We start from the raw sequence: 25,636 nt of genomic DNA, 5'->3' as shown, positions 1-25,636 counted from the left end.
CCCCTAACATAAGATAATTAGACATACTGCACTTGAAATAAGATGGAAATGAATTGTTTCTATTTTAAGTGGAAACATTTTATTTCATTGGCAGATCATCTTATTTACCTCCTCAGGTTAAAGACAAATACACTAATTTCCAGAAGATTTTCCTTATTTCCCGTTCCCATTTTGCAGTGAACTGGTTTAGCTGCAGTCTTGCCTGGTCTCTCCCACACTGCAGTCTGTCAAAAGTCGACAGGCAGACCAACAGACAACTCCGTCTACGTCTTTTGCTGTCAACGTAACTGGAAAATCATAAAAAGGCGTTTCACACAGGAGTCCTGCCTCTGCTGTTTTCATAACACAAACGCAAAGGACAAAGAGAAATGTGGTTAAATAGTTTTAATTTTAGACAGTTACATAATTTCACTGAGCATAATGCAAATACAAAGTTAATTAACTCCATGGGCTTAAGAGATTTGGGCCAAAATCCTAAGAACAAAAAACATGGAAAATCTAATTTAAAATGTATGTTTTAGGTTTTATTAATGTTAAACCCGTATTGGGTTTTGTACCTCCAACCATTAAACACATCATTCATAGTTAACGTAACATGAAAAGCACCCTGATGCAGAATATGTCAGAAAATTTTTTGTGTCTGTGTAACAAAATGTGTTGCAGAGAAAAACATCCAGGCTGGAAGACTGAGGAGGAACCAGAGCCGACGGACTCATGCACTCAGCGGTTCATTTTGTCTCAGGTTTGGGAGCTAGAGAGATGAAGAAATGCAACTTTAAGACCAGCGTACCCATCTGTGTGTGAACAGCACAAACTTATCAGAATGAAGAAACTTCCCAAAAATCCACATTATTGACTGAACTTTTGAGGAGTCCAGATTTGCTCAGTAAGTGAGCAGTTTGTCACAAGCTCCTCTGGTGTTTCCTGTGTGTGCCTGTACCTCGACACGCAGGTTCTGCATCTCCTCGCTGAGCGCGTTCCTTTCCTGCATCAGCTGGCTCTGTTTGGCCAGGAGCTCACACACCTGCTGGGCGCTGCTCTGACAGTGCCGGTCCAACTGCTGCAGCCTGCCACAAACAAACATGCAAACACAGGCGGGCTGAAAAGTGCAGGAGAACAACCAGCTCCGCCGGTTCATATAAAACCAAATGTTGTAAATATTGAATCATGGATCCATAAGAGTTTCTAATTTCGCCGGACTTTGTGTTGATCAAACAAGGGGCACTGTTGACATGGATATGATGAAAGTGTTATGGAGAAAAACGGGATGCAGGCCAGATGTGACTTGTTGAAGATGTGCTTCGAATGGAGAGACAGTGGAGGTGAGCATCAGATCAGTCACATGGACCTCAGGGCGTGGACTATTGACGCTCAGATGGAGCTTTTTGGCCACAGTAAGGATGATTTTATGAAAAGAAGGCATCTTTACCATTTTAGTATAGGAGTAGATCAATTAAATCAAAATTCAAATAGGAACAAATCACCAGAGCCCATCTTTTACATCCTTAACACGAAGTCTTCTTCTACAGGATAAATATTTCAATCCGACCGATAGATCCAGGATTATTAAAACAGGTGGAAGGGTGAGGGGTTTGCCTCAGACCTGACCACCAACCAAAGATTTAGGGAAAACATGATCACCAGTCAGCTGAGGAATCAAAACAATTCAAGAATCTGCCAAGAGCGCAGGAGACATGACGAGAGAAAAGGTTTCCTGAAAGGTTTGAAAAGCTAAGCTGCTGTGAGTCGTGTTGACAGCAGAGCCGGCTGGCCCTTTAGGCAATGTAGGCAAATACTAAGGGAGCCCTGGCCTCCAGGGGGCGCCACTGAATCAGAAAAATAAATCACATTCAATATACATTTTTTAAAGTTATTATTAAGAGCTCTTAAAATTGAAAAACTAACACATTCAAATGTAAAGCAATGCTTTATTTAATTTGATATTGTTTAATTTATAATTTATTACTACTATTTAAATTTTTCCACTTATTTACAGGATTTTATTTAGTGGTGAGAGTATTTATATAGTTTTTCAGTCTGTATTTGTAACTTTCTAAGCATGTAAATTGGGTGACTTGTCATAAATTAAAGACAAAGCAAATCTGTTGTAAACGTATGTAAATCACTGCTGAAGGGGGACGGCATATAAATCTGGCCCAGGGGGCCACATTGGGTAGGGCCGGCCCTGGTTGACAGAGTATCTTTGTTGTTTTGGATCGGAAAAAGAACAAGAGAACAAAGTGATACCGGGTTTCTACGCAGTTGAGAACATGCTTTAACAATTTTCCAACTCAGAGTTGGAAAATCTGTATTTTCAGGCTTCGCTATCATATTCACAGACATATATAAAGGATAGACCAAGCATATGCAGCCGAGGCGCAGGAATTAGCGTCGCTATCTTGAAGTAGAAGATGCCTTTGCACTGTGCGGGATATTCTTGTTCAAATCGATGGACTGCTGACATCAAGGCTCGGGGGATAATCTTTCACAGGTTTGATGAAGATATTGATTCTCAATCTCAATGGGACTTTCCTGGTTAAATAACAGTTAAATAAAAAAAGAGAAAACGTGGAAGTAGAAATATAAGGAATAAGATTCATTTGTATAGTTTTTTTGTGCATACATTAAGGTTTCCCAAAGATGAAGATGTGAGGAAGAAGTGAGGAGTCTCTTTAAGGAGAGTGGGTTTCACTGCGAGCGATTCGTCCGAGCTCTGCAGTGAGCATTTTAAAGATAACGTCTGTGGCTATATATAAACATATAAAGAGTAGACCCCGCACTGACTGTCGCAGAGCATAAATTACAGCCGCTATCTTGGAGTGGCCGACCTGCACACGGCACACGAATACCAGAGAGGTAAATCCTACAGTCTTCTCAGGATTTCTTATCCACTTGTCGGTAAAACGACACATAGTCTTGTCATGTTGTTGCTTTGCTTTATTTTTAATCCTTTACTTAAAAAAAACAAATAAATAAAATAAAAAAGCTAAATTTGGTCTTGTGGTGTTTTTTAAATCAACAAAGAAAATCAAAGTCTTCACTTGAGTCATGCTCGCTTTAACCTGCCAAAACACCTTTTTTATTTTGTATTATTAATATAAAAGGGGGGAAGCTCATTCTGCTTGACATGAAAATGGCTTCTTTAATGAGAGTGTGGCTCATTGTTGTTGTAAACGTGTATTCTAATGTAAACCATGACACAATACTGGATTACTGACTGATCGTTAATGTTGTGTTTTGTGTAATCAGCTGTAGCAAATGTATTATTAAAGTACTTTACATATTCCTCTATCAAATTGTCACTAAAGTATGATTAATCTAGCAAGGTTTTTACTGTTTATTCCTCTCATCACAACTTCTGTGAGTTTGCTGTTTTACAGAGAAAATACAGATTTTCATATTTGCCGTTTTACAGAGAACTATGTGCCTTCCTGAGAGGACACGCAAATATGTCACCCTTACTGTGGAATGCATAATTTTAATCCTTCTAGTACAAGTAATATTTTATTTGACCTATACACAACAAATGTTAAACAACGTCCAAAAAAAGTCCACAAAACCAAGACCAATCTTTAATTTTGTATTTTTTACGTCAAGCCGAAGGCTGTTAATTGCCTCTTTTATAACATGGAAATATATAAATATATAGAGATATAGAAATAGAGATATAAGACTATAGACATTGAGAGATAGTTGATAATATAGAGCGATAGAGATGATGTGTCAATGTGACATATTATATTTGAAAATGTGGCTGGTTTGAAAATTCCTCATATATACGAGTTACATTAGAATATTACAGTTAACTTCACTTAAAATATTTAAATATAGTGAAGAATGTATCTTTATACATGTATATATGATAGTTTTATGTTTAAGGTTTGCAACAAAAAAACCTATAAAAATCCATTAACCCTCTGTGGTATAATGTTGCCATTTGGTAAGAAACCCACTGAGTTCCTTCCACACACAGTACCTCCACTTTAAAATGTGTCACATGACTTTCTGGAGGAAATTCAGACGCCCTTTTCTGCAGACCTCTATGCAGGGAGGAGCCTCACCATTTTGACTCGTCAGAAATAATCAAAATAAAGTATTTTTTATGACATTTTTTGACGAGGAAAATACATAGTCAACAATAAGTGAGGTAAGTTCACTATTCTGTGGTTTATTGCATTACATTTGATCATTTAATAATGTTAAAATGTGCAAATTGCCATATAGTAACGCTGTGCCATTAAGATGTTGATGGTATGCACTGACAAGTCTGCTGAAAGTCTGCTATAATAAAGCATTTTCTGAGTCCTTTTCATATTTTCTTTCGTTTACAGAAAGAATGCAACAATGTTTTGTGGTTTCTTACAGAAGAAAACCAAACTAGCACTTCCTGTAGATAGTAGGAAGCTCTGATCACTGGCCTGCCGTCATGGCAAAAAAGGGGCCGGTGCAAATCCCAGGCTGTACGGGTATCGTCAGAGTGCAATGCACACTGACTCACCTGTGCCTCACACCTGAGAAGAACTGCTTCATCAGTTTCCACAAGCAGTAAGTTAAAGACGGCAGCATTAAGGCCCTCAAATAAAATGAAAATGATTGTTCTAATGAAAATTCCAATGAAGTGTTGAAAAATATCTTTTAAATTGTTTTTAACTATTAAATGATTTGCATTGTTAAATGTTAATGCTACTGGGACCTTTTTAGACTATAACCTGAGTTGGTAAGTAAAGGCTTTTACAATAATAAACCAAACTGTCTTGTTTTCTTTAATTTCCTCTAGGTAGTTTTGAAGCCAGTACTTTTATATTTTTACTTGAGTAAAAGATTTGAGTTGATACTTCTACTTCTACAGAAGTATTTTAAACCCTAGTATCTATTCTACTTGAGTAATAAATGTGAATACTTTTGCTTGTTTCATATTTAAACGTTCTAAAACTGTCTTCCCTAAACCTATCTTAGTGAGTTTTACTTTTAATCAAGTCAAATATATTTGTCCTTAATATGTTAGTATGTTTGCTGTCATCTGACCTGCTGTTTTCAGTCTAATTATTTTAATTAATCCATCCATATGAGAGGTTTCCTGTTTTATTGGCTGAAAAGTCTATGAAGCAAACAGTTACTGCAGCTTTCAGAAACATTTAGCAAAAGAAAATGTATATAAGTAAAAAAGAAGCTGCTACTACAAGCCAACGATATTGTGACCATTACCACAATTATGCAATATTTCCACGTATTAAAAAACAGTTTTTTTGGTTAACACTGTAAAGTCTTGCAGTGCTAAAATGCAGTCATTCTTTTCTATTTTCTAGAGAGAGTTGCGTGTGCAGTTTCATTACCACAACATCCCAATTAGTGCGTCCCCCCTGACACAGCCGCTCCTCCAGACAATGAACCCTTTGAGTGCACGCTGGGATTAGACTGATTGTGTGTTTGTTTCAGCTGGGGCTGAAGGGTGAGGCTGGAAAAATAATGTGAGCGTTTGGAGAATGAATCTGCCTGAGCATTTCCCACCAGACGCTGAGTGTTTCATCCATCCGTCCACTCAGTCAGTCCCCCCCTTAAAGAGCCTCAGTGAACACTTCATGATAATGAGACGGGGAAGGCCTCACACTCTACTAGTTATGTATTTTCTCACACAGAGGGGTATTACCGTATTTTTTGGACTATGAGACACTTTTTTTTCATAGTTTGTCCGATCCTGTGACTTATAGTCAGGTGCGATTTACCAGCGCAGGAGCGCCACGCACCGTGCGTAGGGCTCCAAGTGCTCATGGGGGCACCAGACAAAGTCATGAGTTGATGAATGGAAAACAGCCGTTAATTTTAGTTAATTGGAGGGAACAAGCTTTAATAGAATTAGCCAATAGCTGATTATTTGTTTGCATCTCTAATAGATAGTTTATCATGAGGTAGAATTAAGAGTAAAATTTAATATAAATTAAAATTAACTGACAAAAGTTTTGTTGCAACACGATGGTGCAAAATCAGTTTAGGGGTTTACCAAGATTTTTATTCCTCCTCTTATAGCAACTATGTTCAAAACATTAAAATTGAGAAGTTATCACAAGAAACACATTGATAAATACTGCATTATTGTTGTCTTTACAAGTGTGTGTGTGGTTGGGAGGCACCACAAAACATTTGAGCTTAGGGCACCAAAATGGCTAGCACTGCCCCTGGACTTCATACAGACCAGCATGAACCAAGGAGTAAACATTACCGTCTGTAGCCACAAGGGGGCGCTCTAGGCTTGTGAAAACTATATGCTGCTCCTGTACCATTTAAAAATTCATAGAAACATTAATTTATAGACAACAAAGACTGAACACATGTTTCTATGTTGTTTCACTGTTTCAGTATCATTCACGCAGCAGAGCGTAGTGTGGTGCAGCTCAAAAGACCCAGACCGAGACAGAACCATGTAACTGGGCTGTCCGTGAAGCTAACAGCTAGCGCTAGCTTACAGCTCTGTTGTCCAGCCGGTTTACAACTTCGCTGATGTACATGAGCTTCATGTTACTCTCAAACATCCGTGTTATACTGTTAGCTTAGCACGTAGCACAGCTAGGCTCACAACATAATTCAGCCAGCATAACAACCCGGTACGCTGAAATGCGCTGATGAGAACTTTCCGGGATTGGAGCTGCAGGCTTGTTTCGCTAATTTACTCCATTCAACCTCGCAGGTACGTTCCATGTTATTCAGCCGGTGGTGGATGCTTGCCAGATTAAATGTTAGTTTTTAGTCTTGGATTGTGTGAAATACATTTCTAAATAAATGTGATTTATAGTCTGGTGCGACGTTAATGTTTTTTTCCCCCAACTTTATGACACATTTTTTACTGATGTGACTTATATTCCGGAGCGATTTATAGTCAGAAAAATATGGTAATATACTTACTATAGAAACACTTTCTCATGACTGTCATGGGGAAAAAAATTTAAATCAGTGACAACACCTCACAGATGCTAAAAATACCACAGCTAGCTCCAAGTAACAACTTCAACACTGAAGAGTGGTGTTGTCAAGTAAAACCTGGTAGATTTAAACATGGTGCGTTCACTGACTGTCAAAAGATTGGGCTTTTCGAGTTTCTGACCGGCCGATCATCTGTGGACCATGGAGGAAATCCTTTGACTGTGGTCAGCAGTGTATCATTAAGTGGTGATGGGTTAAGTTATAAAGGACAACCAACGCTACCAAACAAGCTTTTAACAACTACTGCTTGAGGTTCCAATGACAACAAGGAGGATGGTTGGATACAGAGGAGGAGGATGGAGGAGGAAGGAGGAGGAGGATGATGAGGGTTTTGGGCTTGGGGCAGATGCCCCTACCCTGCTGGTCATGTTGGCAGAGGCGGACCTGCCCGCCTGCCTCCGTGTGACAGACGGAGAAGGCGAACATCCCAACTCTGCTACACAATCTGCTCCTTGCTCCCCCTCCCTCATCATGCCCTCCATGGTCTCCAGTTAAATCCTCCTCTGCCTCCTCATTTGGGCCCCCCCCCCCCCCACATCTTTAACATCATCGTCTTAACATTCCCTCTCGTCTCTGACTGTCCTTCCTCCACACGCTCGGCTTTAACCAGCTCTCCGCAGGTCTGCTTCATCCCGCCTGATGGAGGGCCCACCGCCGCTCTGTCCAGTTTCTGGAGGCCGAGGGCAGCGACCCCCCCCCCCCCCCCCCCCCCCCCCACCTCCCCGCCTGGCGTTCCTGCAGCCGGCTTCCAAGCTGTCCTGACCAGCCGCCCCCTCGCTCCTTCCTCCCACTCTGCCTCTCCCTCCTACACCATTGCACAGCACGACATCGCACAATAACCCAAACACACACACAGAGGAAGAGGAGGTTGTTGAAGATACACACAAATCAGCGATGTTCTGCTCACCAAGTGCAGCAGACATCAGCCCAAAGGTCAGCAGCAGCCTGTTGTTCTGCAAACGCTTGATGAGGGAAGTGTTGAGAACGTTCCGGCTGAAGGCCTTTAGCTCCACACCGCTAAACTCATCTGAGTCACGCGGAGAAAATGTCGGTCCTTATCCAGTCACAGCCTGCCGTGGCCATACGCCGACATCCGCCGAATGCCGCGAGTCAAACAAACTTGTTACAGAGAATCTGCCGTGACGAGTGGCTGAACGTAAAAATCCTCACTGGGTTTGTGACACGGGGAGACATGCGTGGAAATGCTCCACCGAGACGAGCTTTACACGTCGTCTTCTGCTGGAGATCAATGTGACACTGCAACAACGGATTTATTGTCAGTCTGGGAAGCTATTGTTCTGAAGTGAACCAGGCGACATCCTGCCAAGGCAAACAAAAACTGAATTTGCCGTCTCTGAGAATTCACAGTGCGTCTCCTCCTTCCGACTTGATGCTGAACATCTTCAGCTCCGAAGAGTCTGATGGCCGCCTCCATACGGGCTGACCATGCAGCATCGCCACACACTGCCTTCATGCCTCCTAAACCGCTTCACATTTTCTCACAAACTTGACTTTTTACCAAATCAAAAATCTGAAAAGGGTGGCGTGCGTCAGCCTCCTTTACTCTGATACCCCTAAATACAACACAAAGCAACTAACGGCCTTCAGAAGTAGACTAATTGTTTAAAAGCTGTCCGAAAAAGATGAAATATTTAACTTTTTTATGTACGTGCATAATATCTGGGACTGCACCATCCCTATGGTGAAACATGGCGGCAGCAGCATCATGCTGTGGGGAGGCTCTTCTTTGACAGAAACAGATGGAAGGAGATTAAAGCAGTAAAATTTCTGGGGGAAAAAAATGTTAAATTTGGAAAAACTGGAGAGGAGATTTCCCCTCTACCAGGACAACGACCCGAAACACAGATCTCTAACGACCGGCTTTAGATCAAAGCATGCTTATATGGCCGGACAATGTCAAGACCCAAATCCCAACGAATTACAGTCTGACTGTAAAGGGACGACGCGTGAAGAAGGTTAAAAGGTGCTCGGATCCATCTGCGCGGCATCACGTCTCTGATGCCACGGCGGGCCAGCCAGTAAATCAGTCGGTCAGGTCGTGGCCTGAGATGTTTAAATCGGCTGCAGGTTGTAAGCTGCGGGTTTACGTAACGCGGCGAGTAAAAGCTGCGACCCGGCTACACACATGACCAAACCCGCCATGTTTGTCAGAGCGCAGAGCTGCCAACCTCTGGCCTCGCGCTAATCCACCTCATCTCACCTTCATGCTCTGCCCGCGAGGGGAGTGTGTGTGTGTGTGTGTGTGTGTGTGTGTGTGTGTGTGTGTGTGTGTGTGTGTGTGTGTGTGTGTGTGTGTGTGTGTGGGTGTGGGTGGGTGTGCATGATTAAGGTAGCGCTCCTTCCAGCAGCTAAAGCAGCAAATCCAATAACTGGCCTCCATCGACTGGCACGCTCTTTAATTAGGGCTTAATACAGCCTAATGCTCAGGCACTGCCCCTCACTAATCCACGCACACACACACACACACACACACACACACACACGCACACACACACACACACACACACACACACACACACACACACACACACACACACACACGCACAGCCGGCTGCTGGGAAGTGAGAAGGAGGGAAGGAGGCTTGGACGGATTTGCGGACAGGCTGAGGAGACTGGGAGAGGGTCTGCGGACATGAAGGATGAGGGCTGACGATGTGTGGTCTCCAGCCGTCAGCCTGCCGCTGAGTGCTGGGGGGGGGGGGGGGGGGGGGGGGTCACAGAGGAGCGCCTCCCTCCTGACCCGGTGTAAGGACACCACCTGCTGGAGCCGGCGTCTCACTTCTGTCAGCGCTGAAACCGATCCTAAAAAACAAAAAAACTAACACGCTACCTGCTGCAGCCTCCAAGTGTGTGTTTAGCTCTCCAGCAGACACGGGAAAGGAGGTTTTGCTGGGAGGCACTTTGCAGTAATTTCCCCTGACGGCCCAATAATCCAACTCCGCACCTCCAAACCGCAGCGCTCTCTATTGACTGCTGCAACGGAGGAGCTTAATTACATCACACAAACACACAGGCTTACCTCTCTGTGGCATTTATCAGTCATAGCCCACAGCTAGCGTCTGAACTCTGTTGTGTTTGTCTGTGTTTGCATATTTATTTACAGGTGGGAGCGTATGTCCTGGAGGCACGGTCTGAAGGGGAAGTGCTAACACCGCGCTACAGAAACACGGATCCAGGAGCCCTGTGAGCGGCGCTCAGGTCTGTCACTCAGCAGCGCCGTGTGAAGGGCTGCTTTCACAGGCATCCAGCAGATCACTACAAAAAAAATCACTTTAGGAAAACGCTCCATTCGGGTCAGACTGGGAGACGATCTCAGCTGAAGTCAAAGGATGCTTCTAAGCTGAAAATTAAAGGGAAACAAATATTTTCTGACCGCATAATAACCTTCACTACAAACACCACAGCTTCATGGTTTCACACATTTAGACAAAACGCAGTAAAATCACCTCATAGATTTTATTTATAATGGAGAGGATTATTACTAGAAAAATAATGTTAGAATATACATTTGATTTGTTCCAAAAAAAAAAACATTTTGGAACAAAGATCGGCTAAATTTGGTGCATCAGTATTTAAGTCAAAGTAAACATTTTAGAAAATAATCTAAGTTTTTGCTACTCGTCTCTTTGCAGAGTAACACGGGTATAGAAGCTGAATTTAGCTAGTTACTTGGTTGGGCTACGTGCTCCAGTAAAGTGTCAGCTTCTAGTCGTCATTTCAAAAACATTTCCTTAATTGGAGCGATGATTTGACCTTCTACACTTTCTGTCCCGTCTCCATTTCTTTTTTCCTCAGCTGGAAATATCTCTGAGCAGCCACATTTGTCTGTTTCGTTAGCAAGGTAGCAATGTAGTAGCCGTGTTTCAGCCAGCCAAGCAGCAGTGTGCAGCAACACAGGAGGAACGCTGTCTTTGGCATAGAAGGTTTATTACAGCCTGGGTTTGTTCAGATGATGGTAACATACCTACTAAAACATCATACTTCTGAACTTTGGTCTCTGTTGTAACATTTTACTGCTTGGTTTGGTGGAAATGTGGAAATGAGGGGTAGAGCAATACAACTTTATGCTTCATGCAACCGGAGAAAACTCCAGTCGCAACCTGAGGAATTTCATTAAAAGCACTTTAAAATTTCAGCATAATTTTTACATCTTCGATAGATCTCGACGCCGGCAACCAGCCCGTGTCGAGGTTCTATGGCAGATTTTATTCAAAAATGAAATCTGCCGTAGAAGTGAAGCAAAACCTCATTAAGACACTGATACTTGACTTAGAGAGCCTCCTTATATTACAGCTACGCTGCAAGAGGCCTGACGGCTACAGCTGCCACACACACACACACACACACACACACGCACGCGCACACACACGCACACGCACACACACACACACACACACACACACACACACACACACACACCCCGGCGCTCCAGCTAAATCTTGGCTGGCACACCACTGTACGCGGCGTGTTTGTGTGTTCGCCTGAGGGCCGTGCCCTGCGTCCTCTCCACCAACCTGTCATGCCAGTTGTTGCTCTCGCTAACACGGCCGCTTGACACGACAAGACGATTGGTGACACCGCGGGGGGGCTTGATCAGGAGGAGGCCGTCACATGTTGTGATTTTCTGCTCTTATTAAATGCTCCTAGTCATCTTCTAATATACAATATATAAAATTACCCCCCCCCCCCCCAATTCTGGCCCTCTGCTCATACGCATTAAAAAAAAATCATCTTAAAAGATTAAAATTAGAATCCTTGATTACAATTTTCTGTGTTGAAAACGTACATTAGCCTCTAAATATGCCCGGCTGATTAATAGCTAATAGAGTAGCCTGTGTTTACACCCAGTGCTGTTTTTCCACTTATTTCCCGACTCACAGCTGTTCTCCAGCTGTGCCGAACACCCTGTTTTTATTCAGTTTTTGTTACAGATCTAATGAGCCAGATGTCGGTCGCAGATTAACGCTTCAGCCCATCTGAGGTTGTAAAGTATGTTAATATTAAGCTTTTTCAAAATAAAGACATGAAAAACACTTCCTGGCTGGATTCTTGTCACACCTTGGAAAATAATTCAGGACCTCCCAAGTGTGGCCTGTATTTAACCCGTAGTTTTCAATAAAATAAACAGTCAATTAAACAGCATTAAATTGTATTTGATTTTTTTAATCTCAGTTCCTGGCTTTAAGTTTGGTAACTGGATTGCTTCTGCTACACTGATGTATTTTTATATCAAATAGGTGCCACCGAATGGAAGCAAAGGTTTTAATGACATATTAATCAAAAACAATATAATTATTTTAAATTACTAACACCAATATAATAAAACAAAAAACATTGTTTTTGACGTGCCTTGTGGTTTTTGATTGAGCGTGCTGGAGTTAATTTTAGTGCTGTAATATTTTAAGATGAAAATCTATAAAAGAGCTGTTCTCCAGATTTTTTTCTTTTTCTTCAAACTGGTTTATCGTCAGCGCGAAATAAAATAAAAAATAAAAAGAGGTGTTAACATGTTGCTTCAAATATCCGAAGCATCGACCTATAAAGCTGCTTTTTAACATGCAGGGTGATTTACATGTTGCTGAGGGAAAAAAAACAAAAAAAAACAACCAAACAGGCAGATCTCTAAAGCCTCCTGCTGCCGTGCTCTAGTCGCCGTCTTCCCATCGTTTATGTCACACAACGTCTCATTTCTTTCATAAATTATTTCTATTCAGACTCATAAATAACTGCGTGGACACATTTCTACAATAAAAACAACCTCGGACAAAGGCTGATAAATAAAGGAAATCTATATATATATATTTTTTTTTTACATCTGCCCGGCCTGAAAAACTGCTGCAGCCAGAAGCTCCTGAGTTCATTAACATTTCCAGGCGGCAGTTCAGCGTCGACCGACACAGGACCAAGCAGCGTGAAATAGAAACACTCTTGGCGAGAACATTTATTAAGCCTGATTGGAAAGTTTCAGGAAGGGACGACCAGACAAACAGAGCAAACGGCTCAGGCTTTGTTTTACTCCAGCGCCGCATTAACGGAGGTGTCGGAGCTGCTGCGGGCTGCTAGATATTTAATACCAAGGCGTGTGCAGCCGGGAGGCCTGCTCACTCCCTTTTTTATGCCTCGTGTTTGAGCATTAAAGTATTTCTGCTGATGTTACTTCCAACTTTTGTCCTCCGATGGAAGGGACAGGTGTTGTTGCCCCGGCTTTCCATCCGGATCTTTATAAAGTTGCCTCGGTGTCAGTGGCTGGGGCTTGAGATGTGTCGCTATATGCGGTTAACGCTCCAGCTTGCAAGCCTCTGGCTACAGCCCGACATCTGAGCTGCAAATCTGTGCGTCTGCATGAGTGTGTGTGTGTGTGTGTGTGTGTGTGTGTGTGTGTGTGTGTGTGTGTGTGTGTGTGTGTGTGTGTGTGACTGAGCTGTAAAGCCACCGTTTGACAATGCTCTTTCAGCAGGCTGCCCTGCGGTCGCTCCTGGCTACAAAAGCCAGCTGGGCCGGGCCGAGCCGAGATGAAGAGCGATGAAAGAGGAAAGGAGCAGAAGATGACGGGAAGACGACTCATCGGCGCCATCCAGAGGTAAGAACGCGAGCGTTGCGAGAGAAACAAAAAAAGCTGACAGCAGATGAAAGCGAAGGTTTCTCCTCGTCCTTCTCTCTGGGTCACATCAGCAAATAACAGATGGAAAAAGCAAAGGATAAATAAACAGAACCACTCTGCGGGTCATCTAGGTTAGGAAATGGTGTCAGTCATGAAGTAAGAGAAGGTAAGTGGATGTGTGGACAGGTGGAGGGATATATTCCTGATAAACAGGTTTGACACCTCAGTTGTGAGCACTGATGCCTTGCAGCAAGGCTCCATGGGTCCATAATCTTCCTGAATCCAGTTTGCATGCTTTCCCTGTGCATGCGTGGCTTCTCTCTGGGTACTCCCCTCTCACAGTCCAAAACCACGACTGTCAGGCTGTGATGCAACGTCAGCATGGATGAAAGTTTAACGTCCTCATCCAAGGCAAACGTGTAGTACGCATGCACACAGAGCTGCTAGGCAAGGCAAGGCAAGGCAAGGCAAATTTATTTGTATAGCACAATTCAGTACAAAGACAATGCAAAGTACTTTACATGATTAAAATATAGCAAAATAAAACAGAATAAAAGCAAGTAGGAACAAAATGTAGATAGGAAAAGACTGGCGCCATTTCCTCACCTGCTGTTATTTTCTAACATTAACGGCTGAAACAAAAACCACACATCAAACCACCTCTGTGCATTTCTCTTGTGCAGAGGCTGCTTTTATGTGAAAAAAAAAAAAAAAAAAAAAAACATGTGAAGAAAACACTGTATATGCGACGCCTAAGGATGCACAGTTGTGAAATATACTCAAACACAGCGACAGGAGCGTCGTTAATATTAGCAGCGTTTGGAAGATTAATGTGAATCATGACCGACGATGTGTGTAAAAAAAAAAAAAAAAAAAAACTGGGCCGCCTTCTTTGTCACTCTTTCATCATCCCTGTTTGTCTGTACCACACACACAAACACACACACGCACACACACACACACACACACACACACACACACACACACACACACACACAGATGAGGGATATGAAAGCTGCCCTGCTTTCTTCTGCCCGGCCTCTGCCAACTTCATTTGCAAATGAAAAGTTTTGCGAGGAGCGTCCTTTTGCTTCTGGGGCATGGCAGCACACTGTGTGTTTGGGGGGAGGGGGGAGGAGAACGTGTGTGTGTGTATGTGTGTGTGTGCGTGTGTGTGCGTATTTGTGGTTGTGCGTGCGGCAGGAGCCCAGATGAAGCAGCCCTCGCCCGAGGCTCGCCGTCCGCCCGCGGTAGCAGCAAGCCTGTTCCTCCTTCCCCGGCCCGCCGCGACCATTTGTTCCATTAACCGATCTGCTGGAGCCTCTGGTGCAAACACACGCACACATCCACAGGCGTGCATACTTCAACAACTGCTTGCACAGCTCCTGCCGCACATGGCCCTCCATCCCTCTGCCATCCCCGCGCTCCAGCCCTCCCCTCTCTCTCTCTCTCTCTCCTCCTCGCTTTTTTCCTCCAGACGTACGCACAATCCTTCTTGGTGGAGGCCATATGGCCGCGTGAAGCCTGTGGATCTATGCGCACATCTGCGTATATGTTGCCGCTCTCCTTAGAAGGCTGCACCTCCACGGCTCAGACTCACACTCGGCGCTGGCAAACACTCTCTGCTGCTGCTGCCGCTACATGCGCTTCAATAACTGTGTGTGTGTGTGTGTGTGTGTGTGTGTGTGTGTGTGTGTGTGTGTGTGACCTACGTGTGTACGTGCATAGTGATAATTGGTGAAACAGCCTGCGAACAGCTGGGAGGTGAGGAAAGGTTGCGAGGTGTTTAGTGCAGAAGGACGAGGGGAGGAGGAGGAGGAGGAGGAGGAGGAGGAGGAGAGAGGAGGGAAGTTCGAGTGCAGGAGAGGAGCAAAGAGGGAGGTGAAGAAGAGGAGGGCAGCGACAGAGAAAACTGTTTTACATCTAGATCGATCTGAAACAAATGCGTTCATGGATGGAAATGAATCCGTCTCCATCCCTTAGTGTTAAACGTTAAAATTTAACGTCGAAATTTAACACGTCTACATCTTATTCAACAAAGCTGTTTTTCTTTTCCTGAATATTATTGGTCTACAAATAATTATCAAAATAGCATTTGGGGGTAAATTACCAAAAAGATGAAAAAAAATAACACATTTTAAAAAATCCACACGAGATCAACCCGTTCTGAAAACAGAGAAACAGTTCAGCGGCGCAAAAATAAACAATAAGTCTCTAGGAGGGCTGGAAACATTGTTATCCTTTTTACAGTATTCAGCGATACTATCTTAATTAAATATTTAATCTAATTTTTAAGATATTGTCCTCCGTGACCTTTGTCTAACTACTGCAACACATCCAGGTGTTTCTTTGATAGAGCGGCAGAATAATGAAGGGATTACTAAACGACCGCCGTCATTCACCAGAATCCTTTATGAGGTTTTTGTTAAACTAAAAAAAAACAAAAAAACATGTGATTTAAACCTGCCGATCACCAGTCAAAGGAAAACTAGCCAGTTTAGTACTTTTTGTACTGCATAAAACTAAAATGACTGTCATAACCATCCATGTTCACTTCTTTAAATGAACACGTCTAAATTTAAACACCTAATCTCCAGAACTGTAAATTAATCCTTGGAAGTGACTGGCTCTGCATCTTCTCTAACTCTCTGCTGTCCCGCTCCAACTCCCCTCCCTCCTCTCCCTCCCCTTCATTTCCAACTTTAAAAAAAAAAAAAAAAAAAAAAAGCAACAACACAGAAATAGTGAAATAAATAATTAACTGGCACAGCAAAACATTGTGTGCTAAAACCCCTGTGTAGTTTGGCAATCAGCTCGCCCATGTAAAAATAAATCAAGCTGATTTTCCAAATGTTTTGTGCGTGGCGCGCTGTTGCCGCTCTTCGCAGCACAGATTGCAGGCCGATGGAGAGGCTGTGGGGAGGGGCGGGGCGCTGGATATTGAACCCACCAGCACCGGCTTGTTAACACATACACCTTAACCCCAGAACGGCGCGGCGGGGCGTCCGCCGAGCAATCGGGGCCTGCGGGGACCGACGAACAATACCCAACGTATAGACTCGCACGCTCTGACAGGAGGACAGTGAGAGCCTGCGCCGCTATTCAGAGCAGGAGAAGTACGACACACTGGCTTATAGGCACATGTGTGTGAACAGAGAGAGATCTGAAAGTTCAGGCTTTAAAAGTAAAACACAGGACTTCTATAAAGCCTGGATAAGCACCAGGAAATATATATTTTCTGTTCATTCTACTGCAAACAACATATCTGTGGTATTTAAAGCAGCACAAGTCCCATCTGCAAATAAAGGGAACAATAAAAAGCAAGAAATGCTGCTGTACTTCATCTCTGCTCTGCCTCCTTCCAACAGATCGACAAAATCAAATGTAGACTTACATGTGTTTCCTGCTTAAACCAAACAGACTACCACACACACACACACACACACACACACACACACACACACACACACACACACACACACACACACACGCACACCTTAGGAAGCCCAAACGTGGTCAGACGGATCAACGCTCGCTCCCAGACTGACCTCCGCTAGAGATGAACTCTGGAGATTTCTAAGTATCAGGAGGATTCATCAACAAAACTGAGTGTCAAAGCTGAAAATAAAACTTCATAAATGCCAAGAGTGATTATCGTGGTTCAGTTGGGAGAAGAGAGAAGTTAGGTGCCAACTTCCCAGCCAATCCAGTTTTGGCAGCCGGAATCCGACTCTGCTTACCCTCCTGAGAGCGTGCAATAGCTACTACCCATATGCACACACGCGCACGCGCACAGACCCGCGCGCACAGGAGGAGAAATACCACCACAGCATATGCACGGAAACATACAGCAATCCGTGACAACTTAAATTGTTTTTTCCTTCGCACCAAAACAGTCAGGCACGACCGGGAGACAGCTGTGACTCGGTAAACTTTGTTTTTTTTGGCAGCGTCCCGACCGTCGGCAGGTTAACACCGGTGGGTGGAAGACAATATGTAGTGTCAGTGATGGAGCAGGAGAGAAGGGTGAACGTGTGTGTGTGTGTGTGTGTGTGTGTGTGTGTGTGTGTGTGTGTGTGTGTGAGAGTGGAAGTGGGGGGGGAGGTGGCGGGGTGGGCACTGGGGTAGAGATCCTGCAGAGTGGGGCAACGACACCCACACACCCTCGCCCACACTGGCAGAGCCAGGCTGTATGCCAGGCGCCCTGTGGAGACACGCAACAAATGTGCTCCGTACTCAGGAGGAAGAGACCCCCGCATTGCAGGCGCAGATAACAGCGACAGAACAACTTTTAACTGCAACTTCTCAAAGTTAGAAAACCGGCTAATGAACAGATTCGACAAGGTTGAACTAGAAACAATGACCTGAGCTCCATGTGCAAGCAGAAAGTGAATCCGCTGTTAAAAAGCCACCTTACTTTCTGATAATATTTCACAACTGTTCAGTTTATTTGACTCATGAAGTGAGTAATAAGGTCGATTAGCTTTATATCTCAAGGACCTTTGGCTTATTTTAAATAGGGCTGGCGTGATATTCTCACGGTAACACAGTGTTAAATAAAAATACCTCAGATTCATCATATCACAATAGTGCTCAAAAGGATTTAAAACAAAATGTTTTAAATGATTTAAGAGCTTTTATTAAACTGGGAGCAATTATTCCTACTACTGCTAAAGTGTTATAATGAATATACACCTATAATAATGTTATCTTTCACATTTATTAATCCTTTTAATTTAGATACACAAACTTAAGCAAAACCTGAAGTAAACATCTACTGAATTTATTAGTTTTCAAGAGCTTCTTGTCTAGGATATAATACCTTTTTGCATTTCTGTCCAGAGTAACACTGGAAGTATGTAGCCAGCCAGTCTGGTAATGAATGGCGTTCTTTTAGTTTCCAAATAAATACCAGCAGTGTTTTTAACATCTGTAAATACATTACTTTTTGTAAGTGAGGGCTAAAGTGTAGCAGCCTTCTTTCAGCCAGCTGATGGCCAGTGTGCAGGAACCAGTGGGGGAGGAGGCGTGCTGCATTATTATACTTTATACAGCTGGGGAAAATAAAATCCAAGGACACTTCCTCTAGTTTCTCCTCTCTTTTTGTTGAAAGCCACCTGGATGGTTTGGAAGTCTTAACTTTTTAAAACGTCGGTTCACTTTTAGTCCACAGTTGACGCTTAAGAAGCACTTAAAACTTTCTTTTTTAAACAGGCCTTTTGTTGAATGTTTATTTTTATTGTGACTTTATCGTTATTGTCTATCTTGCTTTTATTATTTTAATTGTTTTATTGGTTTTCTGTACAGCGCTTTGTGATTCATTTGTCTGTGAAAGGCAAATAAATAATAAATATACTTTACTTACTCATTTACATACACCTGTAACCATCCTATGACTCTTTTCTACTGCTCTTCGTCCCCTAAAAATAACATTTAGAGCCCCAGAGGTGCGCAACCCTAAATCTTCAATAATTTCCAGATTTTTGGATCCTTTCCCTATTTTTTTTATTTACCGAAAAAGTGAAAGGTGATAAATATTTGAACATTAAAAGCAGTGTGCTGCCACATGTGATCCAAAGAGGTCTAGCCATTATATTAAAAAGGTTTGCTGATCACAGAACAAAACTGTCGAATGTTAAAATCATATAAAATGCTGATCTGGGCCTTTAAAAGAAAAAGCTGCACCAGATGAGCCCACGACTGTTTGGGTTACACTTTGAAACTGAAATTTAGCACAAACATTGAATTCAATAATTATTGAAGTAATTGTGAAAGCTTGCTGCGTAAAGTTTTCACACCTGTCCTTCATGCGCTGGTGCATGCGTCCGTGCTGGACACACTGTCCCTCCATCTCCGAGCAGCGCGCTCTCAGACTCTTCACCGTCTCCTCCAAGTGCTGCTTCTCCAGAGCCAGCTCTTCCAGCTCACTTCTGTGCACAACAAATAGAAATGCAATGAATGAAAACAACGTAAAAGTACGGCTCACCGTGCTGGAGCAGGCTAATATAGGAATATGGAAAATAATTATGAGCAAAAGAGGAAAGAAAACGCACATGGCAGGTCCAAACTGTTTCATTTTAATCCAGTTTTGTCCAATTTTAAGGTATAAAAGTCAAAGAATTAGTTGACACCAAAAATTTCAACAGAAGTCAGTTTTTAAATACTTGAGAAAAAACAAAATTGGTAAGGAAGCGAGGATGGATGGCAACTGGGTGACATGGTGGTTATGGGAAGCTTTTAATTATGAACCGTAAAAAAAAAAAAAAAAAGTTTTGTCTTTTTTTAATACATCTAGGCTTTGATCATAAAGGGAGAGAGATTGGAAATAAGGTCTAGGAAAGCAAACAAGTGTTGATTCTCTGTTCTCCGTTTCCAAACAATTACCTGGAAAATGCTTGAGTTAAATGTGAGACTTTTCCCTGAATGTGTAGCAACTCTAAGAATTTTATAGAAGGTTTTTGCAAACAAAAAATGTGTTTTGTAATTGTTTAAATAAATGTGTTTGCTCACATTAATATAATGTATCTAGACATAAATGGCTGTGGTGAAAATGCTGAATGACCTGTTAATGGCAGCATTTCTCTCTAATTTTTCCTGACCTGACTGCATCCTCTCTCACGTCATACTCTTCTTAACCATCTAGCTTCTCTTCACTCATACAGTCCTCCCCTGGTTCACATCATATCCATACGGCTGTATGCCATTTGTTCAGCTAAAAAGTCATCAATCTCAGCCTCGCTCAGTCAGTCGTATCATAATCCATCTTCTCCCTCCTCGGCAATATATTCAGAAAGTATGGCATGCGGTTCCACTGTTATGCAGATGATACCCAGCTCTATCCATCTACTGAGCCCACCACCACACTCCCTCCCCTTTCATTCCTCAAATGTGAACAGAATAACTTCCCAAACTTTTCTCAAACTCACAAAAAAAAAAATGACTAGATTTCTTCTTGTTGGTAGCAAATCTATTCTTTCCAAACCTGACAGATTCTCTTCACCCATCAATAACTCCTTTATTGTCCCTTCCTCTCAGGTTAGGAATGTGGGTGCTGTTTCCTAAAAAACAAAAAGTCTCTCCTTCACTGTTCAGATAAACAACACACGGTCTGCTTACTTCCACCTCCATAATATCTACTGTCTCTGCACATCACTCACCTCCAACAATATGTCTCGTCTTAATTAGTGCTTTGTTATATGGCTTACCCAACAAAACTCTCCACAAGCTTCAATTGATCCAGAATGCTGCTGCCTGTATCATCTCCAGAACTCCATCCATGCAGCAAATCTCACCCGTCTTGAAAATCTAGCCATCCAGTCCATTTCCGTATTGATTTTCAACTTTTAATATTGAAAGCCCTCCACAAGCCTCAAACCCCATGTGTCACTAAACAAAATGAAATGTATGCTATGGTCTAGCTCTACCTTGGGTCTTTCAGCCGCATCGCCCACTGACTCTGGAATGCTCTTCCTCTGGACCTTCGTACACTTTCATCAAGATACGCATTTAAAACTTCTCTCTAAACCCACCTCTTTAGACTTGCTTGGTTTTTATCTGTGTATTTTAATATATACGTTGCTTTTATGTTGTTTTATAATGTAAGGTGACCTTTAAAGAGGTTTTACAGGCGCCTATAGATAAAATCTATTAATATTACTATTATTAGAATCACTATATAATATAAGTCACACATTTAAACACATAAAGCATTTTTTTTTCAAAGTACTTTGAGAACCCAGCATTTACAATCGATAGAAAACAGGAAACGCAGTGAGCAAACCATTGAAAAGAAGAGAAACCCATTTTTCTTCGAACCCCTAAAACTCTGTTTCAACCGCATTGCACAGACCAGCAGCCTGAAGTCTGATTAGCACAACAACAGCGAGACCAACTACTGAAAATAATGCGTGAGTTTATCTGCTCATCCTGCTGCAGCTGTCTCGCCTAGCCTGGCTGAGGCCGTCCAGCAGGACTTTAACCGCTAGAGCGGGCCTGGACTCCAGGAGCGCAAACAGCCTCCAGCGTCAAACACCGCGCTGCAGCTCCGTACAGCAGAGAGGACCGCACGGCTGCCTGCAAGTCCCTGCATCCGCCTGCACAGAAATATTTAGCCATATAACACGCATAAAGGACTACCGCAGTACTCCGCGTACTTTGGACTCTGTGTGAGTGTGTAGTCTGTGGCCGGCGAGGCCAGTGCGGTCTGTCTCGGCCAGATTGAGCGCTGTCATGTGACTAATATGTAGCACAGCTCCAACAGCTGACAGGACACTGGGCCCAGGGTCAGGCTCGTACATAGACACACACACACACACACACACACACACACACACACGCTGAAGTACACGTACGTGCACAGGCACACACGGGCGGCCCAGATGGAGAGCTGGGCAGGCCTGCTGTGACTATTGTAGCATCAGGTTAACAAGAAAACAGGTCAGACTGCAGAGCAGTTTGTAGTTTTTTTTTTTTTTTTCACATGTTCTGCCCAACAGCCTGGACGGATGATGATTTTGTGAAATGATGACACAGACGTCAAACAGACAGAGGGAATAAAGCACAGAGCGAGAGAACAAACAACTGCTCCCATGAAGCAGAAAACAAAATGACAAACAAAGTTATGCCACTGAGTTAGCGGGCATGGAGGTGAGGGAGATAAAAGCAGAATTAAGGGAATACATGTTTAGGAGGAAACACTGACCTGCTATGGCAAGACAGCTCTTCCAGTTTGGCCCCAAGCTTGCAGCATTCCTCTTTGAGCTTCCTGATGAGGGAATTCTGGGAACCCATGAGATTTTCCATCTCTCCGACTGGAAGAAATCATGGAAGAGATTGAGTTATTTTATTTATCCGCTTAAAAAAACACATTACATGTACACACACGCTTCAAACTCCAGTAGAAATTGTTAGAAACAAATGCTGAATGAGCAGCTCAAAAGCACCCCATTTTATTTAAAATGCCCCGGCTGGTGAGAGAGATTTCATTTTTCTGACCTGAACAGATTTAAGAAATCACAGTAACCACAAAAGCCTGTGGTGTGGAAGTTGTTACTGAAGGAGGAGAACTCAATCTTTTCTGTGTCAGAAAAGAAAAACGACAGGAGCAGGTAGAAGCTGTTTAGGTATTTCCTGAAAGCATGTCGAGTCATGGCTGCTGTTCACCCAGGCTGTGAGAGTTCGAGTCTTTAAGCAGATAACAGGAAGGCTGAATGGAAGACAGCAAAGTAGCTCAGTTTTATCTTATCGATATTTACAACATGGAGCGTTCTGCGTCTGGAAATGCTGGGAACCCTGAGGACATCTTACAGGTAAAATATGGATTTCCACAGGAAGTCCACATTAAGAAAGCCGTTCTTTCAATACAGGGTCTAATGGCTAGTTTTATTATAAGTTTGCAACAACAGAAAAAAAAAATATTTTTAATACAATTTTTTTGCAAGAAATCCGAATCAGCCAAAACTGCTAACGGCGGGTAAAAGTTTTGCAAAAACCAGACATCAGAAATGGGCCATAAAAAGTAATGCATCGTCAGAAAATTTAATGAAGTCTTGTTCAGTCTAAATTTACATTTAAAACAAGGGCCGCACGATACATCGGCATTAACATTGGTATGGACCAATGTTAGTAATTCCTTAACATATCGGTATTGGTCCCATAAGTAAAACTGGACCGATATTAACAAGCGATATGTATTTCCTTCTAGCTGCCCGTTGTGCCTGTGTTTCAAGAGGCGGAGGGGAGGGGGCTGGTCATGTGGTTTTTGTTTGGTCATGTGACCGTGATGCATCGCAGTCACGATTGTGAGTTTTTTAAAGGACTAGAAAGCAGCAGTGGGTAGTTTTTCATGGTATTGACATACAAAAAGTAGTGTGTAAGTCTAGACTATATCTTACGTTCAAAAATTCAGTTTGCACAGTTTTCAGTCGAGATGAAACTGTACAAAACTTGACAATCACAGAAACATAAATGTGTTTACACACACATCGGTAAATATCATTTATTGGACATAACAGCAATATTAATATCGGCCTAAATTTAGACACCAGTGCATCCCTGTCTAAAACACGGCAAGTATAAATTAAAATCACTCTGTAAAGGCCAACTATAAACAGGTGAAGAGGTGAAAAAGGTGAAAAAATGGAAACAATGCTCTGTCAGATAAACAGATCTCGGCAATCCTAAAATAAAAGGAATCAAATCATACAAAAAATGCCAAAGTGAAAAATGAGAGTCCACAGGTAGCTGTTCTGTGAGGCACATAGTTCCTCATGGATCCATCAACAGAGACATTAATGAGGAGTTCAGGTTGTTCCTTAAGAGGAAAAGATGTAAAAGCTGAATATTATTAAAGGGTTTAAAGGCTCTGTCCACTCAGATGGGAGGGAAATCAGAGAAGCTGTATAGTAAAAACTTGAAATATTAGTTATATTTCCCACTTAGTCAATAAAATAATAAGAGGAGATCTGGACATAGACTCCACTGTTTGTTACAGCTGACTGTAAATTTATATTTTAATTGCAAGTTCAAGTTATATGAAGCAGTCGTCTGACTTTTCCAAAAAATATATACATTCAGAGTAAACAATGATGTAGATAGCCTGCAATTCATTTTTTTTCATTCTTTAGTTAAATCAAAGATTCAGCTGACAAACAAATTCATTGCAAATATGTGCAAACCGACTGTAACGATCAGAAAAAGAAAAGGTTTTAAATGCCTCTGTTTCAAAAACCTATGTAGCTGGTAAATCAGGAAAAAAAAAACTTCAGTAGCTTTATGGTTCAGAGGGCAACTATTACCTTATAGCTGAAGCAAAGCGCTGACAACAATGGTGCGAAATGCTGCAGCAAAAGCCGGTTACATATGTCTCTTTTAACGGATATCCAGAAATGCACTTGTCAACACTCTCATTAACATCAAAAGTGCTCAAACAACAGGAGTCGGCGTACAGAGAGAACCAGCCGTACGCTGAAGACAGAATGGAAATCTAAAGTGTGTGAAAAAAGGGGGTAAAGGCAGTGAGATTTTTGTTTGAAAGCGCTTTCTTTCTCCTTTTCCTGCAGCCTTCCTGCCACGTCCTCATCCACACATGGGGGCCTCTTTCTGAACAATCCAACACCGGGCTTTCATCGATCCTTTGAAATGGTCTACGTTCCACTCTCGAACATATGTCTGCTCTTTAAAAAGAAGAGGGGCGAGAAAAAAAAAACAAAAAAAAAAACAATGGCTGCCATTTGGATTGTGGGAATGATCCACCTGCTCCAGCATTCTGTTACTGTCAAACAAAACTAAAAACACTGATGACTTTGAAAAGTCACTCACATCATTTCTTTTTGTTCGTTTTTATTTATTTTATTTTATTTTTTTTGCTTTGCATGCATTAACAATTTAAGTTAAAAAGCAGATTGTAGATCTGGTGAAATCTGCCCCTTCGCTTGAAACGATGCCGTTAAAAGTTTCGCACAAAGAACGATTCGATTGAGCGGATTGCGATACCTTGTTTGCTCATTAACCGTTTTGATCCGTGCGCACCCTCAGCCAACGCGGCGCTCCTGCAGCAATAAGACGCCGCAGAGCCCTACACTGCAACGCTACACAACCTCACAGCCGTGCATGGCCGCATACACTCGGCAAAGTTTCGGTCAGGGCTGCAAAAAAAGTTGTATGAAGAATGCTAATTAACGGAGCGGGCTTTGAATATGTCTTGCCATGTGTAGGCCAAAAAGAACCCTGGGACACAGAAACACAGCAGAACTGGCACTGGAAACAAACAGAGGAAAAAATGAGGGAGGGAGGGATGGATGGAGGGACAAATATCTGATATCATCTAGGGGCTGGTCTGTACGCACTTACTCAAAAAAAAAAACAGAAACATGAGAAAAAAGAGGGGGAGAAAAAAAAAAGGTGGGAGGGGGGACGGATGGATGGAGGGACAAACGGATGGACAAAGAGGCGGGATTTGGAGAGCAGGAAAGCTAATTATCCAGCTCGTCTGTTGGGCTGCATGGGGATAGGAAGTGATGCGAGTTACTAAAGGACATC

General features: G+C 42.6%; 1 protein-coding gene across 3 annotated transcripts in view; it reads right to left on the bottom strand.

Moving 5' to 3' along the window:
• Positions 1-369: 369 nt before the first annotated feature.
• Positions 370-25,636, bottom strand: part of sdccag8 (SHH signaling and ciliogenesis regulator sdccag8) — a 70,247-nt gene continuing 44,980 nt past the window's right edge. For 2 of the 3 annotated variants that reach the window (XM_021317739.2, XM_012864980.3), the window contains exons 15-18: positions 22,299-22,407; positions 19,396-19,527; positions 941-1,067; positions 370-751 (exon numbers count right to left, since the gene is read on the bottom strand). In XM_021317739.2, the coding sequence (XP_021173414.2) occupies positions 713-751; positions 941-1,067; positions 19,396-19,527; positions 22,299-22,407 (407 nt within the window). In that variant the 3' untranslated portion in view covers positions 370-712. Of the gene's footprint in view, positions 752-940; positions 1,068-19,395; positions 19,528-22,298; positions 22,408-25,636 lie in introns of those variants that run through there. The other variant, XM_021317740.2, reaches the window with a different exon arrangement.

The sequence above is a fragment of the Fundulus heteroclitus genome, chromosome 22, assembly GCF_011125445.2.
Source record: "Fundulus heteroclitus isolate FHET01 chromosome 22, MU-UCD_Fhet_4.1, whole genome shotgun sequence".
NCBI classification, from domain to species: domain Eukaryota; kingdom Metazoa; phylum Chordata; class Actinopteri; order Cyprinodontiformes; family Fundulidae; genus Fundulus; species Fundulus heteroclitus.
Note: the sequence above shows the minus strand (reverse complement) of the source record. Positions and strands in the feature narration are given on the sequence as shown.